The sequence below is a fragment of the Egretta garzetta genome, unplaced genomic scaffold (genome assembly GCF_000687185.1).
Source record: "Egretta garzetta isolate BGI_Z169 unplaced genomic scaffold, ASM68718v1 scaffold299, whole genome shotgun sequence".
Classification (NCBI taxonomy): Eukaryota; Metazoa; Chordata; class Aves; order Pelecaniformes; family Ardeidae; genus Egretta; species Egretta garzetta.
In genome coordinates this window covers 1,861,558-1,877,564 of record NW_009260696.1, presented here as the reverse complement: position 1 = coordinate 1,877,564, position 16,007 = coordinate 1,861,558, and the positions used below count along the sequence as shown (strand labels likewise).

At 50.2% G+C, this 16,007-nt stretch overlaps 1 protein-coding gene across 3 annotated transcripts in view; it reads left to right on the top strand.

The window, feature by feature from the left end:
- The window catches only part of LOC118453010 (E3 ubiquitin-protein ligase RNF216-like), a 45,582-nt gene extending 30,008 nt beyond the window's left edge, over positions 1-15,574 (top strand). For all 3 annotated transcript variants that reach the window (XM_035901319.1, XM_035901321.1, XM_035901320.1), the window contains 4 exons: positions 388-485; positions 3,552-3,774; positions 13,212-13,281; positions 13,947-15,574. In XM_035901319.1, the coding sequence (XP_035757212.1) occupies positions 388-485; positions 3,552-3,774; positions 13,212-13,281; positions 13,947-14,266 (711 nt within the window). In that variant the 3' untranslated portion in view covers positions 14,267-15,574. The remainder of the gene's footprint in view (positions 1-387; positions 486-3,551; positions 3,775-13,211; positions 13,282-13,946) is intronic.
- Positions 15,575-16,007: the final 433 nt, after the last annotated feature.

Genomic DNA, 16,007 nt, shown 5'->3' with positions numbered 1-16,007 from the left:
CCCTTTGTGCAAAGGTGAATAATTTTGGTCAGAAAACAGATGAACTTGGTGTTCTTTAGCACCGCGTTTCCATCTCCGTAGTCTCCTTGGGGAAGTAACCGGTGAACCTGGTAGCCGTTCTATGAGTTTTAGGTAAACTAGGATTTACGGCCTCATTTCATACCTGGGTTCTTGTACCTTAGAAACCCCTCGGCTCCTGTTATCAACAGACTCCTCCTTGGTGGAGGACAGACCTGGAGACCTCTATACCATCCTGCCAACCCTATTCTCAACTGAGAACCTGCAGCGTGGTGGTGGGGAGGAAAGAGACAGGAATTTTTCCAATTCCTAATGCTGTTGGTGGTGGGCTGGGTCTTCTCTTTCTTTAATACTTGTTATTCTCCTCAGGAAACATGTCGGAAGTGCCAGGGGCTGTGGAAGGAGCACATGAACCTCACCTGCGAGCAGCTGGCTGAGAAGGATGACATCAAATACAGGACGTCCATGTAAGTAAACCCCACAACCAGGCAAAAACGAGGGGGTGGATGAAGGGAGGGGATTCTGCCCCTCTGCTCTGCTCTGGGGAGACCTCCCCTGGAGCCCTGCGTCCAGCTCTGGAGCCCTCAGTACAAGAAGGACATGGAACTGTTGGGCGGGGCCAGAGGAGGGCTACAAAAATGATCCGAGGGCTGGAGCACCTCTCCTATGGGGACAGGCTGAGGGAGTTGGGCTTGTTCAGCCTGGAGAAGAGGAGGCTGCGGGGAGACGGGATTGTGGCCATTCAGTACCTAAAAGGGGCCTATAAGAAAGATGGGCAAAATCCTTTTAGTAGGGCCAGCTGTGACAGGACAAGGGGTGATGGTTTTAAACTAAAACAGGGAAGGTTTAGACTGGATATAAGGAAGAAATTCTTTACACTGAGGGTGGTGAAACCCTGGCAGGGGTTGCCCAGAGAGGTGGTGGAGGCCCCATCCCTGGGAACATTCCAGGCCAGGTTGGACGGGGCTGTGAGCAACCTGATGTGGTTAAAGGTGTCCCTGCTCCCTGCAGGGGGGTTGGACTGGGTGACCTCTAAAGGTCCCTTCCAACCCAAAACATTCTGTGATTTTATGATTCTGTGAACTTGTAATAGCAATACACTTGGCAATACGCTCTGGTGTGGAGGGGATGAGAAACCCTTCTGTTCTTGTGACTGGCAGAGGCCCTCAGGTTCTGCTGGGTGTCGCTACCTTCCATCAGGGAGGTCCTGGGGATGTCAAAGCCGCAGGGTCAGAAGGCACCCAGGATGGGATTTCTTTCTGTGAAAGATACTTGGCAGCGGATCCAGCTGGTAATTCAAGAACGTGGGAGAGTTGTCACCAGACCAGCCTGTTCCCCTGGCTAGCCCAGCGTCTCGCAGGCCGGCACCTGGCCCTTCTCGGGGGTGAGAAACCCCCATAGCATTGCTGGGGGGAGAAGGGAGGTGTTGCACAGAGGCAAAGGAGTGTATTGAGTCATGGTGAGTCGTTATTACCCTTTGATAACGTAGAGTGCATGCTCAGCCTCTGCTTTTTGGCATCACAGGAGGGGATGTGCTTTCTTATAGAAGCTTCTCTCTGTTTCTGACCCATTTGTAGGAATTGTTACTGAATGGAGTTGTGTTTTGAAATGCGCAGGTGTAAATCTTGAGTGTTTCCCTAAAATCTTTTGAAGTCTGATCTCTCTCATGGCTACAGTAAATGACAAAATCCTCTGCCTTTAGGAAATGAGGGAAGGTTCATCCGTGGAGCTGCATGTCTTGGGCAGTTACAAATGGGACTTGCCCAATCCTTTCCCCCCTGATTTAGAGGCTGTCTGGCATGAGTAGAGGCTTGAAGGCTCCACCGTGGTGAGGCTGAATGACTATTGCTTGCTCATCCCGCAGTCCCTAATTCAGAACAAAATCATTACAGAGTTGATAGGATTATTTTTTTTCCTCTGCCACTCCTTTCCCTGTAGGAAAGAGGGCTGAGAGGGGGGAGGAATGAGTTGTCGTGTCCCTAATAAGGAAAAAAAATCAGTTTCAAAACCTTTAGCAGGAACATTTCTGCGGATAGATGAGTCTTACTGCCTGATACAATAAAAGCTTCCTTTTGAAGCTCTGTGTAAGGAAAGGGAAGCACAGCTGGAGTTCAGGCCAAACTTCCTGCCTTGCTCAAAGTTTCCAAAAAAAAAAAAAAAATCTGCCTCAGCAGCATCCTGTTGAGCAGCGGAGGGGAGAGCAGCTGCAGCTCAGAGGAAAGGCAGTCTCAAGTTGGGTTGGTGTTTTTTTTTTTTGGTTTTTTTTTTTTTTGTCTCTCTTCTTAGCGTACCTCCGAACGCCTGGGTGCGGGTGATGGCAGGTATAGGTGCCGTGGGAGCTTTGGGGAGCTGCAAGGCAGCTGGAGGTCCCACCCCGCCGTTCCCCGCTCCTCCGGTTGTGCTGACGGGGCGGTTTGTGGGTCGGTGCTGTAGCTTCCTTTGCTCCTGCGATCCTCCTCCCTGTCATCTCCCAAACACATGTTGACTTTGCAGCTCCTCTAAAGTAGCTGGGTGGAGATGCCTGGCTAAGGACGATCGTCCCCCGCTGTCAGGTCAGCGCAGCCAGAGAACTGCGCTTCCCTCGATGAAAACTGCCTCTTTACTCTTCTGTCATCAGATTTCACTTCTAGGTTGTGAATTAAATTGTAATGTGATCTCCAGTGGTCAGAAAATTGGCCCTTAGGATGACAACTTATATTCTTAAGTCTTTTAATTAAATGACCGAGGCTTTCCTCCATTTCTGTGCCAAAATAGTATTGCCACGAGCTGAGCCTTTGCCCTGGAGCGCGTGTCGCTGCCAGGATGTCTCTTGGGGACAGGGACTGCTTTGTCCTGGATTCCCTTTTGTGCTCCACTAGAGTAAAACCCATCTCTTGAACCTAAAGCAATAACCTCTGGAAAATGTATGTAGAGAATCTTAAGAGAACGGGGAAAGCCCAATCTCTGTGGGGAAAGAAGTGATTATTTTTCTGTTACTAATTTAAATTTAACAGAAACCAAATAAATGTCGAGTATAGCAGCCAGGGTTTAAAAAAAATATATACAGTCGTGGCGACTCTGTAGCCGGAGCAACAGGCAAACATAAAACTAGCTAGCAGATGACAGCCAAGGGTTTTCTTTGCCTGAACTTTATCTCCTGGGCTGTGTTTCTCCACAGCCAAGTCAAGCATCCACGTGCCCTTTGGCCCTTCGACTTGGGGCTTACATTCCTCCCAAGCCGGAGCCTGGCGCTGCGGCGTTTTGGCTCGCATGGGAACCAGGATCGGGTCTGCAGCATGCAGCCAGTGATTGACTTTCTTTCACTTAATTTGTTCTTGAGTTGTCGTGGGTTGGCTCCAAGTGGAGCTGAGCCCAGACCTCCTTGGAACAGTGGTGGATCGTGGGGATGGCGTAGGAGGAAGGGAGGAGGGGGAGAGGTGCACTGGGGGAAGGGGGGTTAAAGCATTGCTAGGATAGGGTAACAGTAATTTTACTGCAGGCTGGTGACTGCAAACACCCCTTCTCTAATTCTTCTCCCTCTTCTTGCATTGCAGAGAAGAGAAAATGACAGCCGCCCGAATTAGAAAATGCCACAAGTGTGGGACTGGCCTCATTAAATCGGAGGGTTGCAACCGCATGTCCTGCCGTTGCGGTGCTCAGATGTGCTACCTCTGCCGGGCTGCCATTAACGGGTACGACCACTTCTGCCAACACCCCCGGTCGCCTGGGGCTCCCTGCCAGGACTGTGCAAAGTGCTCTCTCTGGACAGATCCCACAGTAAGTAACGAAGGACTTTTGTGAATGATTCGCACCCTGATTTCAATTATGGTTCCATGCCAGCGCGTTGAAATACATGCCTTCCACCAGAGGAAAACGGCTGTTTTTAGACAGCACAACTTTTTTCCTTTCCCAAGGCAGCTAAAAAACCACACTGGAAGCCTACATCAGCAGAGAGTCACATCTGACTGCAACTTGGAAGGAACTGGTGTTGCTTTAGGGAAAAACAGCTCCTGTTAGACAAGGGCTTTTGTTGGAAGTGCTCTGAGCGTTGTTCTGGGGAGTGGGGCTTGTGGAAGGAGCTGGTGGGGAGCGTGTGCTGGCACCAGGCGCGGTAGCCAGCCTTGGGATTACTGGGACTCGTTCCTAGTTTTGCAGCTGAATTGCAGCTTGGTAAGGCTCTGCATCTGGAGGCGAGGGGAGTCATGTCTTTTTGGTGCCCAGAGCATCTGCTCGTTCTGCCAGTCCCTTCGCAGGGAGAGAGAAAACTGCCTGCAAGCCAGCGGTCCGAAGTTACGGTTGGGTCCGTTCTCACGGCTGTTACCAACAGCTGCAAAGGGAGAACTGAAGCGTGGACTGAGCTGTAAGAGAAGCTGTAGTAACTTAATACAGCTTGTAGCTGTGACGAGCATGGGAGAACTTAGTGCAGCATCTCTGTGAGCAGAGGTCTTCAATACCAGAAATCTGGAAGGAGTGTAGGCAGGAGCAGGACTTGAATTCACAGAATCCCAGCATGGCAAGGGTTGGAAGGGACCTCAGGAGATCACCCAGTCCAACCCCCTTGCTCAGGCAGGCTCACCCAGAGCATGTTACACAGGACAGCGTCCAGGCGGGCTTTGAATATCTCCAGAGAAGGAGGCTCCACAACCCCCCTGGGCAGCCTGGGCCAGGGCTCTGTCACCCTCAAAGTAAAGAAGTTTTTCCTCGTATTCAACTGAAACCTCTTATGTTTCAGTTTGTGCCCATTGCCCCTTGTCCTGGCGCTGGGCACCACTGCAAAGAGTCTGGCTCCATCCTCGTGACATCCACCCTTGAGATATTTGTACGTGTTGATGAGGTCCCCTCTCAGTCTTCTCTTCTTCAGGCTGAACAAGCCCAACTCTCTCAGCCTTTCCTCATCGGGGAGAATTCCCCGATGTCAGCAAAGCAGTAGAGCAATGTGAATGTGGATCTGCCTTCCCAGGGCTTGGCTGAGCTTCGTTTGTCCCAACACTTCTTTGTCTTGGGCTGCTGTGGCTTGCCAGAGACTGCTACCAGCCCCCCTTTCTGCAGGGGACGGGCACGGTCCTGTGCCTGCACGGAGCAAAGGAAAAGCCGCCATAAATCTCTCCTTTGTACCTGCAGGCTCTTGGGGAATCTCCCTGCGGGGTCCCAACCGGCATAAACTCCCTAGTCCTCCGCTTGCATGCCTTTATTCCCCTTGTTATCCTATCAATGCGAGGTGTTAAACCACACACAGACGCCTCCTTCTAGGCACCCCTGAAGCGTTTCCACCACCTGGTTATGCGCTCCCTGGATTCCTGTCCCACTCCTTCCCGATTTCCACCAGGATGCTGCCCAGGGTTCGGCAGTGCTAGCGTCCTTTGTTCCCATCAGGCTGCTGATTGTGCTGGGGGATGGCATTTGTTCAGAGCCAGAGAAAACATGAGGCCTCTCAAAAAGCTCGTACTGTACTTTAAAATAAATAAATAAATAAGCAGCACAAAGAAGGCTCTGTCACCAGGCACTTTCCAGCTCTCTAATTAACCAATGTTGTGGCAAAAAAAATTTCCCACTGTCAGCAAAGAGCTGGCACTGCCTCTTTTGCACAGGTGCTCAAGTGGCCTGTGCTTTGCTCTCTAATGAAAGCTGTGATTTTCTCGTGATACTGAATTAATGCCTGACCTAAAACAACGATCTGAGCCAGAACTGTGCTGTCATTTCAAAAATGCCCTGTAAAGCTTTTTCCCTTCCTCTCCTTCCAGGATAGTGCAGAAATATGACATTGGATAAAGTCAATATGTATTAGACAGGCATTTTATGGCAAAAAGTCACTCTGGTTTTAAGACTGATAAGCCGTAATTCAGAGTTGCATTGCGTTTTAACTCAAAGTAAAAAATAGTAACAACCAGTCTGGAGCAATGTTTGATTTCCTCTGACCTTACCATTCAAAATTAGTATCTTTGCCTCAAGTTTTGGTTGTTTGGTTGTTTTGGTTTTTAATTCGCAAAAGGCCATTCCCAATATTATAGTCTTTTCCCAACACAAGCATTATTCCCCCTTCTTCCCTCCCTCGGTACATCCTGTACATATCTAATTCGCTTCGCCTAATGCACCTTACTGATGTATTTGTTGAAACATTATCTTGCATTTTTTTTTTTTTTTTTTGGGGGGGTGGGGGTGGTGATGGAGCACTGGTGGGCTGCTGGAGGTGACGTTGGGTGACTGTCCTCGCTGCGGTGCAACGAACAACGTGAAACTCAACTGTTGGCTTCTAAGACTGAAACGACAGATACCTGTGTGCGTTGTCCCCCTTCCTGAGGGACTGAGTGGCACTAACCCAGTCCCACCTGGGCGATCGGCGCTCTTATAGGGGATGTAAACAGGAGGTGACATGGTAGGTGTGAGGAGGGGAGCGAATTTGAATCTTGCCACGGGGGATACCGAAGAACATAAGGCCATTGTATCAGTAGCGTCTTGTTCTTTGTCAGGGACGATGTCCATCCAAGGGATTAGCCCAGCTGCTGCACTGGCATCTTGTGCCTTTCTCAACTCCTCCGTTTCCTCTTTTGGCAAAAATTTCTTTTATTCTGTTGAAGTCAGTAGATGGCTGGTGCTGTGCGTATGGGAAGAGAAGAATCTGATGTGGGCTTGCACATGTTTGCAGCCGTGCTCTGCGTGCGTGCAGGTTCTGAGAAGACCAGGCCAGGTCATCTTGTCACCTGTGGAATCGGCAGCCCATCGCTCCCTGGATTAGGCTCTGCTGCAAAATGGGGAGGGCACACATGTGGCACCAAAGCTTGGCTTATAGAGGGTGGCAGGAGGGTTTTGCTCTGATTTGTGATGCGTTCATGTACAGCCTTAGCTTCACAGCAGCCCAGTGCATTGGTCGCTGTACCGTGGTCTTGTCCGTTGGCGTTTCACGGATGTGGACTTCAGCTTTCTGTCAGACCTGGGTGATTCCCTACCTTTGTGAAGGATCTGGCTTGGGTCTAACTCCCCATTATTTACAGCAAAAGTCAGGTTTCTTTAAACTAGGGAACCTTTGTTCTTTTCCAAATGTTTAACGTTTTCTGAGTCTGAAATGATGCTTGTGAAAGTAGAAGTAAACCTATTCATTAGCTTGGGTTAAAAACAAATTAAAGACAGTCCTCTAGGAACGGCGGCATCTGTTAGTCTTTGTCTCGAATGATCTTGAGAGAGTAAAGGAGATGCTTCAAAATTTCCCATAATAAAAGGTTAGTTAAAATCCCGTCCCTGTGCTGTAATCAGACGAGTCTAATTAATAGAAACGTATCGGTGCAGTATTTGCTGGCTCCGAGGCGCGCTGCAGCCGGGCGGTGGTCAGCAGCTTCCAGGGTGGCGGGCAGTAATCGCTTAATGGCTGCGTTTCTTCTAGAGCTCATCGGTGCCCTGCACCCCGGTAGGACACGAACACGGGCCAGGAGCTCTTGTCATATAAGCTGCTTGGCCAAAAGTCCTCGTGTGCCTGTTCTGCAGCCGGCGCTGGCTTTGGCTGGGCTCGCTGAGGCGTTGCTGGCTGCAGCAGGGGCTGATGCAACGTTGCCAGAGACAAAGCTGGGGAGGGAGCGGTGAGAATTGGCTCTGCAAACAGCAGGCTCTGGGACTCAGGGGCTGTGTTTTCCCCGATTTCTAAATATCTGTAGCAAACCTGAGGCTGATGCGTGCATTGCAGCCGGCTTGTACAAATCCCTTGATGCAATTTGTCTAATGCATTCTGGCTGTTTCGGTAACCAGGTTCTGCTCTCGTATGTATTATTTTTAATTTAATACTCATCTTTGGACTATCAATAATATTGCAGAGCGGCTTTTTTGGCTTTCAAGTTTAAGATGTTTTCAGTAAACTCTTTAAAACGCTCCCAAAGGCCCATCATTAAAGTTCAAAGCGGAAGACTAATCATTATAAGGTGCTTGCAATTATCCCTCCTTGTAGCGTTATAAAAAGATGATGTTGAGCAAAGACCATGTAAGACTTCAAATGCATTAAGGAAATGCATGAAGTACATAGCACTGCCTTTAGGATTTGGGGGGGGAGGAAGCACCCCTAAATTTAGGGTGTTGTGGGTTTTTTGGGTGGGGGGTGTGTGTTTTTTTTTATCACACTATAAAATGCCTTAATCATAAGCATACGGTTAATCGGCGGCGTTCACAGAAAGCCATCAATAGGGAATGCCTGTTGCTAAAATAACCCTGCATTTCTTAAACGCCAGCGTGTGCTTCGTCCCCGTCGTGGCCCCCCTTTCCCTGCAGCACTGCGGATGCCCTGTTCCCGTTACAACACAGCCTGCTTTTATCCCCTGCTTCCCGCTGCATGGAGGAACACGCCGGAGACAGCCGATGCCTGTTCTTGCTCAGGCTCTCCGCAGCTGATCTGGGAATGATTTGAAACAAAACCCCTTAGTCCTTTGGAAGCCTCCGTCGTGAAAAAATCATTTCAAGTTTATTAGGAACGGCTGCGGCCACACATACGTGGAAAAAGAAAGCAGTAAAAAGCCAGAAGGGGGGAGGCAATGGTGGCGGAGGCGCTTTCTAAAGGCAGGGGAGGGGTTGAGCAGCCCAGAAATAGTTACCAGGTCTCTTGTTTTTCCTCTTTCAGGAGGCGGGCAGCCGCTTTCCCGTGACACTTCATAATTAAAGATAACGAGAAGCGCAGTAGATAAAAACAGAGCTTTCAAAAGCTCCACGGATAGCACCTCTGGTCTGGGCAGGGGAGGTTTTATTTGGGGGGAGGTTGTGTCTGTGTGACTTGCAGAGCTTTTATCTCCTTTGCCGCTGTATTTTCTCCTTCTCGATGGGCTGTTTGTTTCTCCGGCAGCTCTCTCTGCCTGCGTGCAGGGTCCTGCACGGATGCTGGATGGGGCTTCTCCCTCCCAGCTCTGTTGAAAGGGCCTCCCTGCCATGAAAAGGTGCCTCGCTTAGCAACCCAGCCCAGCTCTTTAGTTAATCCATCCACAGACCCCAGCCATCCTTTCCGCTGTGATTGGCTCCGTGCTCGCCGCATTCCCTGGATTCAATGGGAGAGGGCTGAAAGGAAAAGCCTCCTCCATGCTGAGATCCTTTTGCAGGTGGGGAATGGAAAGGGCAGGCTCTCAGACTGGCCAGGGACGAATAATTTTTTTTTTTTTTATTTTGGCTACAGGACCAGGGATGGTTGCTGCAGAGAGCATCCTGCTGTCAGGTTTGGGGCAAAGCTCGGTCCTGTTTTGCCACTTAAAAATGCAGCTGCTATTAATAACTGCGTTCACTCTCTGCAGTGTTTGCAGATAAGAAGGGTGAATTCATCTTGCAGCTCCTTTGCATTTTTCTCTTGGCCACCTCCCTTCTCCCGTAATGCAATGGAGCCTGGGGAAGAGCCACGCTATAGCACTGCCCTGCATTTATCTCTCAGGAGGAGAGCCAAGTTATATCCTTGCTCAAAAAAAATGTAGGCTGGCCAGTGCTGAGACCCCCCCCAGGCTTTGGGGGATCGGCTCTTTCTCTTTTTTCTTTTTTTCTTTTTTTTTTTTTTTTTCCTGTAGGCAAGGCAGCTGACAGGAAGATGACTGTTAACTTGACAAGATAAATCCCTTCAGTCCACACAGCCTGTGAACAGGCTATTAAATTTATAATCTAATCCTTTATTAAGGGACTTGAACCCGCTCAGGAAAAGGGACACAAGAGGCTTTTGAAATTGTACCGCAGCCTCCACCCCATGTGACATTAAATGGTTTCTTACCACAGCAGCCAGCCCTAAGTCCGCTAATGAAAACTTAATTTTTTGGTGTGGATGCTTTACCCCTAGATGAATCAGTCCTCTCTCTCCCATTACTGTGGAATAAAAAAAAACAGCCTTTGCTTCTCAAAGAATTAGCGGTGTTTTGCAAAAATCACTGGTGTACGTGGTGAATATTTGCAGCGCTGAGACTTGCTTTTTAATTCTGACCTGCGCCGGTGCGACAGGTAATGGCCAGAACTCGTGGCATCAGCTTTCCTTCATGGATACCCAGTATCCTAAAATTATCTTGCTGTGCACATATCATCAGGTTTTTTTGTTCTAGCTGGGATGTGGATCTTTCCTAAATACTGCAGGTATTGAACTGTGCTGTGCATTCATCGCTTGCCAAATTTGTCAGCTTCGTAAGTAGGAAGATGCATACTGTGTAGTGTATTTTTGTTCTTCCTATGTTAATGGATACCAGGTTTTCAGAAATACTGATGCAAAAAAAAATAATAATAATTAAGCTAAGGCTTGGTATGTGGGATTAAATATCGATACTGCTTAAAAGTGGATTCTCACATTGGAAGGTTATCAGCAGAGAAGCAGCAAAGCTGGTACCTTGTGTTCCTGGAGATGTGGTTTGTTCTGCCTCTTGCTGTGATTTGCGGTCACAGAACCGTTCAGGAACTCGTCATCCTGATCTGGATCTGTTCTTGGCAGCTTTTTTGCATCCAGGGTGTGCTGCAAGGTTTGCCCCTTCTTGAAGACCAAGAGGGGATGGGTTGAGGAGGGATCTCTGGCCGTTGCGTTTGAGGTGATGTGGTTTATGTTCTCCTTGCAAGACAGACGTCATGTTGGAGACCTGGCAGATGGGGTTTGCTGCTCTGCATTTCCCCGGCGCTCTGGGAGCTGTGGTAATTGAAGCCAGCATCACCTTGGGTGTGCGTGCAGCTGGCTCACCAGCCCCGGGGACAGATGGCTTTGTCGATCCGTCATTAGCGTGGAGGTCAGCCGCAGTTTAAACTGTGGGGGTCAAGTAGCCCTCGCTGCAGGAGGACCTTGGAAAGTTGCGTTGTTGATGTCTCCGATTCCCCAGACTTCTGCAGGACTGACTGGTGCTAACAGCGGGGTTTGCAGGAGCTGTGGCATCACGGGTGGTGGTGGCAGCAGGATGGTGGTGTCCCTGGAAAGCACTGTTTCAGAGTTAGTCACAGACTTAGACTAAAGTAAAAGCTTTTTTTAAGTTCAAAGGGCCTTCTGCACATTCCTAGGCTTTAAGGTGATGTTTATGCCTTTGTATGAGTGAAGGAGATAGGGTGTTGTTCAGTTGAGCTTAAAATATGTTTCTTAGTTGTCATATAACTAAAAAAACCCTTCAGGAGCATCTGTTCCCGTAAGCGGCGGTAAAATGGGAGAGGTAGCTGTCTCCATTTTCCAACAACATTGCAAAAAATATTCTGGGAAGAAAAAAAAATAAAAATAAATTGAAATCTTGACACTTTGGGGCTACCCTTTGAGGGCACCGCTCGGGCAGTGAAGGAGTTGGGGGGGTGTTTGGTTGCCTGTCTGCGGAGCATGCCCAGGTTGTTTTCCAGCCAGGGAACCTTGCAATCTGATAGTTGGGGGGGGGGGGGGAACTGGAAGTTCTGTATAGGCTCAGAAGAGCCATTCTTCAGCAGTTTTTATGGAGATAGATAGGCTGTAATTAACAGTCCATGGAAGCAGCCTGCTTGGAAAACAAAAAAGCTTCTCCTGAAAAGTCTTAATTTTAACCATTGACTCACAGAACAATAAAAGGGAGGCAAGTATTGAGTTTGATGGCTTTCTGCAGATTAAGATAACTTCAGTCTCCCAGGGAAACCTTATCTGGTGGCAGGAGGAGGGGACATCTTAGCAAGCTTCCCCAGCGTTGCTGCTAGACGCGTGCAGGACCGTGAGATTGGAATTGGGAAACTGGCTGGACTTAAAATAATTTCAACGTAGCTGTACACATGAAGCATATTTCGAATTTAGTCCCAGAGCACTCTTGAAAATAGAGGACATTTTCCACATTAAGAAGAAACTTATGGGTTTTGGCGGTACTGGAATTAAGATGCATAAAACAAAGCAGAGTCTTGCACGTTGTGGGGTACGTGGGGCTTGAGGTTTCCCTCCGGCTCCACCCTTGGGCTTGCAGATGATCTGCTGAAGCAAACCAAACGCTCCTTTCTACGCAGGTAGACCCAGGGTGGCTGATGCCTGATGCAGGTGTTGCGTGTCATCCAACAGCTCCTGTGCTTGGCCTTCTTCCCTAACAACTAACATCAGGAGTGCAAACACTGTCTGGGAGGCTTAGCTATTCTCATTTGTTTTCTGAAAGCGCCGGGTATAGGGTTTCATCCCAGGGACACGAAGCGGCAGCAGATGCAGCCCTGCAGAGACCGGAAGGACCTCTATTGCCATCACTGCACGCATGACCAGCAGAAGCATCTGCGGCCTGGCACGAAAAGGGAGTTGTCTCCGTAGCTGTTTGGTGTGATCCGTGTTACCCTGATAGCTGTTGCATGCCGTGGTACAGTGAAAAAACTCATTTTTTCACAGCCGTTCTTGGGAGCGGACAGCTGATGCTGAAGCATGAATCGGGGCCATTCTCTGGTTTCATGCCAATGCTAGGACGGCCTTGTGTAAAGCCTGAGGGATGCCTGGGCCCTCGGTGCCCGGGACCATCCCTCCAGGCAAGCCTCTCCTAGCTCAGGAGTCGCACAGTCTTCTTCCAGGACGTCCATCGTGCTCCCTTGATCTAACATGAGGTGGTGTAAATGCCATCTCTCGAGATACCCGCAGCCACCTGAGGCTTCGCTGCGTTGTTTGGTCTCACTGCTGCTACTTTGGGTTGAGAAAACTGAAGATGAGAGGCAGGACGCTTTCAATTTCTTGCATGCCCTTGTGTTCTTGTGGAGCAGCGGGTCTGAATATTCTTGCAATAACCTCTCGATAGACATTAAAGAAACATATTGCGATTTATGCCCTCCTCAGAGTTGCAGATAAGATCTAAACGGCCTCGTCACAGCACCGTTTAGCTACTAGAGCCAGGATTTAAGTTGTGTTAATTCCAGCTGTTGAGCCAAAACCTCTAGAAGTGCTAGCATAATGTAAATATTTAATAGACTATTGCCATTTAAAAGATTAACAGCTCTCCAGCAACTCTTCAGGTGGGCGGAGCTGGGTTGCAGCTCTCTGTTTTCCATCAAGTCAATGAATTTGAGCACTGATCTCCCTGGAAAGCTGATCTAAGCCTCTTAGTCGTACTCTGTAGAGTAGGCTTGGCTCTGTGCAAGTTACTTGTGCTGCAATCCTCCATCTCAGCCTTGCTTTTTGACTAAACCTGGGTCAACCCCAAAGGAGGACAATTCAGCCAAATTTACTTTTTTTATTCCCATGCAAACACGTGCTGGAAAGAAAAGCAGCCTTGAGAGAAGAGAAGGTTGCTGCAGCAGGTTGGAATTAGCCCACTGACTCTTGATACTCTTGTGGTTTCTAGGAAGATGATGAGAAGATAATCCAGGAGATTCAGAAAGAGGCCGAAGAGGAGCAAAGGAAGAAAAACGGAGGTAAGTCACAGGCTTTACCTGTGCTTTGAGATCAGACTGAGGACGGCAGGAGAGCATAGGGTTCCCAGCTACTGGCAAGTCTCTGGCTCGGCGCTGGATTCTTCCCGTGGCCTGGCTGTTTGCAGGCTTCTCCGTGCGCTGCTGGGCTGCACCAAGCATCACCCAAATCTTGCTCCAGAGAGGAGCACAAGCCGTTGCCCTGTTCCTCCTGGGAACCAGTCTAGCTTTAAAGTGCTGCTGCCTGCAGGCTTTAGCTGGGACCGTGGAGAGGCCCAAGGCTTGTGTGCCGCTCTCACCGGGTGCCGGGTGCCGTGGATGCACAGCCCTGCCTCCTCTCCGCTTGGCGAAGTAGCTGAAGGGCAGGATAACCTCTGTGCTCTGCGGTGGGGGGCTCAGGGGTATGCAAGGGGCTGCCCCACGTCCCTGCAGAAGGAGGTGTTCACCCTGCGTGGTGTGGTGTTGATGAAAGGAGCCGACCGGGAACGCTGGTGCTGTGCTCCATGGTGCCTGGAGCATGGAAGGGGCAAGCAGTGATGCTGTAGGGTGCGTGCTTAAGGATGTGCTGGGGGTGGAGGATGCCGACTGCAAATGTAAGACCGTGGACCAAGCTTGGTGAGTTTTTTCGCTTGTGGGATGACTGGTTCTTTTCTCTCCTCCCTCTGCAGAGAACAGCTTCAAGCGGATCGGCCCTCCCGCGGAAAAGCCCATGGAGAAAATCCAACGAATCGAAGTCATCCCCAGACCTGTTCCTCAGAACCTCCATCAACCCCGGATGCCCCCTTACCCCTTCATGCACCCTCCCTTCCCGCTCCCTCCTGTCCGTCCCATGTACAATAACATCCCCCTCAACATCGGCCCTATCCCTGCTCCCTACGTCCCCCCGTTGCCTAACATGAGGGTGAACTATGATTTTCCCCAGATCAATGTTCAGCTGGAGCACAACTTGCCTATGCACTTTGGCCCTCAGCCTCGACATCGGTTCTGACGTGGGTTCAGACAGCACTTGGCGTAGAGTCACTGCAGGGCAAAGCCACCCCAGGAACATCACCCCCCCCTCCTGCTCCAGCCCCTCTCGGCGTAGCCAGCTGCAAGGGGACCTGCTCTGGCTCATGCCTACCTGCACTGTACCCCTCTCTAGAGCTTCTCCGAACCTTTGCAATCAAACATTTCAACCTGTGCTGCAACAGGGCTTGGTGCTGCATTTCCAAGGGGTCTCTCCCTGTGTTGGGCACCCAGATATTTTGATTTGACAAAGCCTGTTCAGGCAGCTGTTGGGAGGGAAGGTGAGTCTTTTTGGAGCGCGGGGATGCAGCCTTTCCTCGGGGACTTTCCAAAAATCCTACCTTCCTGCTGGCCAGAGCAGCTGCCACACGGTCAAGTGAGTCTTGGGGGAAGGGAGGAGAGATTTGGCATCTGAGTAAGACCTTCAGGAACAAGGTAACAGGAGTCAGCTGCCCTAGCCTTCTGCCTGCCGAGAGGCACGAGGCAGAGATTCCCACGTCCTCCGGCATCCCTGTAACCTGTTAGCGCCTCCCAGCAGAAATAAATCGTTCAAAACAAAAGTCAGTCTAGTGTTTTTAGCATTCATCGCTCTGTAAGTGGAGTGAGGGGATGCAGCAGCCATCTCGTTGCCGAGATCTTGGTAGGAAGCTCGGAGCCATGTTCTGTCTCAGGGCTTTAGGAAGTAGAAGAAGACTCGGGCACGCTGATCTTAGGCTGAACAGGATTTGCCCCCTTTGAAAGGTTTGGTTGGGGTTTTTTTCCCCAGGTATGGGTGCCCCTCAACTTCCAAAACTTGGCCTTTGCTTTGCTGTTCTCATCCGGCATCTCAAATCCTCCTCTGCCAGAAGTTGTCGAGCAGTTGGTTGCGGCACCTGGAGCCTAAGCTGCACCCTTCATTGCAAAAAGTGCTTGGGCAAACACCCGGGTAGATGTGTAGACAGTTGTGTGTGATGTGTGCTGTGGCAGAAAAATTAAGGAACTGCCCCTGTAGTTGTGCCCGCAGGCAGCGGTGAGCTGGGAGCCCCCTCAGCCGACCCCCTTGCAGCTGTAGCCTTGTGCTGCAGGAAGCTGGCTGCTTCCGCGGCGCTTAATAACTTCTGAAAAATGTGTGTTTCAGCTTAATTGGCTTCTGAAAAACACGTTAAAAGGCAAATGTGAGTAGTGCTGGGTTTAGGAAAAGCAAAACTTGGAAGAAGCAGAGGGTGCAGTTGCCGGGCTGTGGGAGGAGCGTTGGCCCAAAGCCCTTTCCCCACCGCCCCGGGCTGTACTGGCTGGTACAGGCCCCCTTTCGAACAGAAAATGGTTTGAGTGGAAAAAAAACAAAACAAAACAAAAAAAAAAACCTCCTCCAGAAATGCCTGGGCTGGCTTTTAGCAGCCCCCTTGTGCCGTTGTTCCTCGAGTGGTTTGGTCTGGGCCGCATCCTGCTCCGTCCTGCTGGGATGCCGCTGCGCTGGCCCTCCTGTTTGTTGTTCCCCCTGTGTTTGACCATTTTAGGTGGCTTCTGGTTGTATTTGTTTTTCAGGTAAAACTGAGACGGCCTCTGCCAAGCCCTCGCTTGCAGCTCTCTGTAACTGCTCCCAGCACGGCATCTCCTCCGGCTCCGTGAGCGACGGGCGCAGGGCTGTCGCTGGGATGCTCCCGGAGGGAGGCAGCGTCCACCGTGGCCTGGGACGGCACCTGGGGACTGTTCCCCCCAGGAGGGGCTCCCAGAGGAGACTTGCA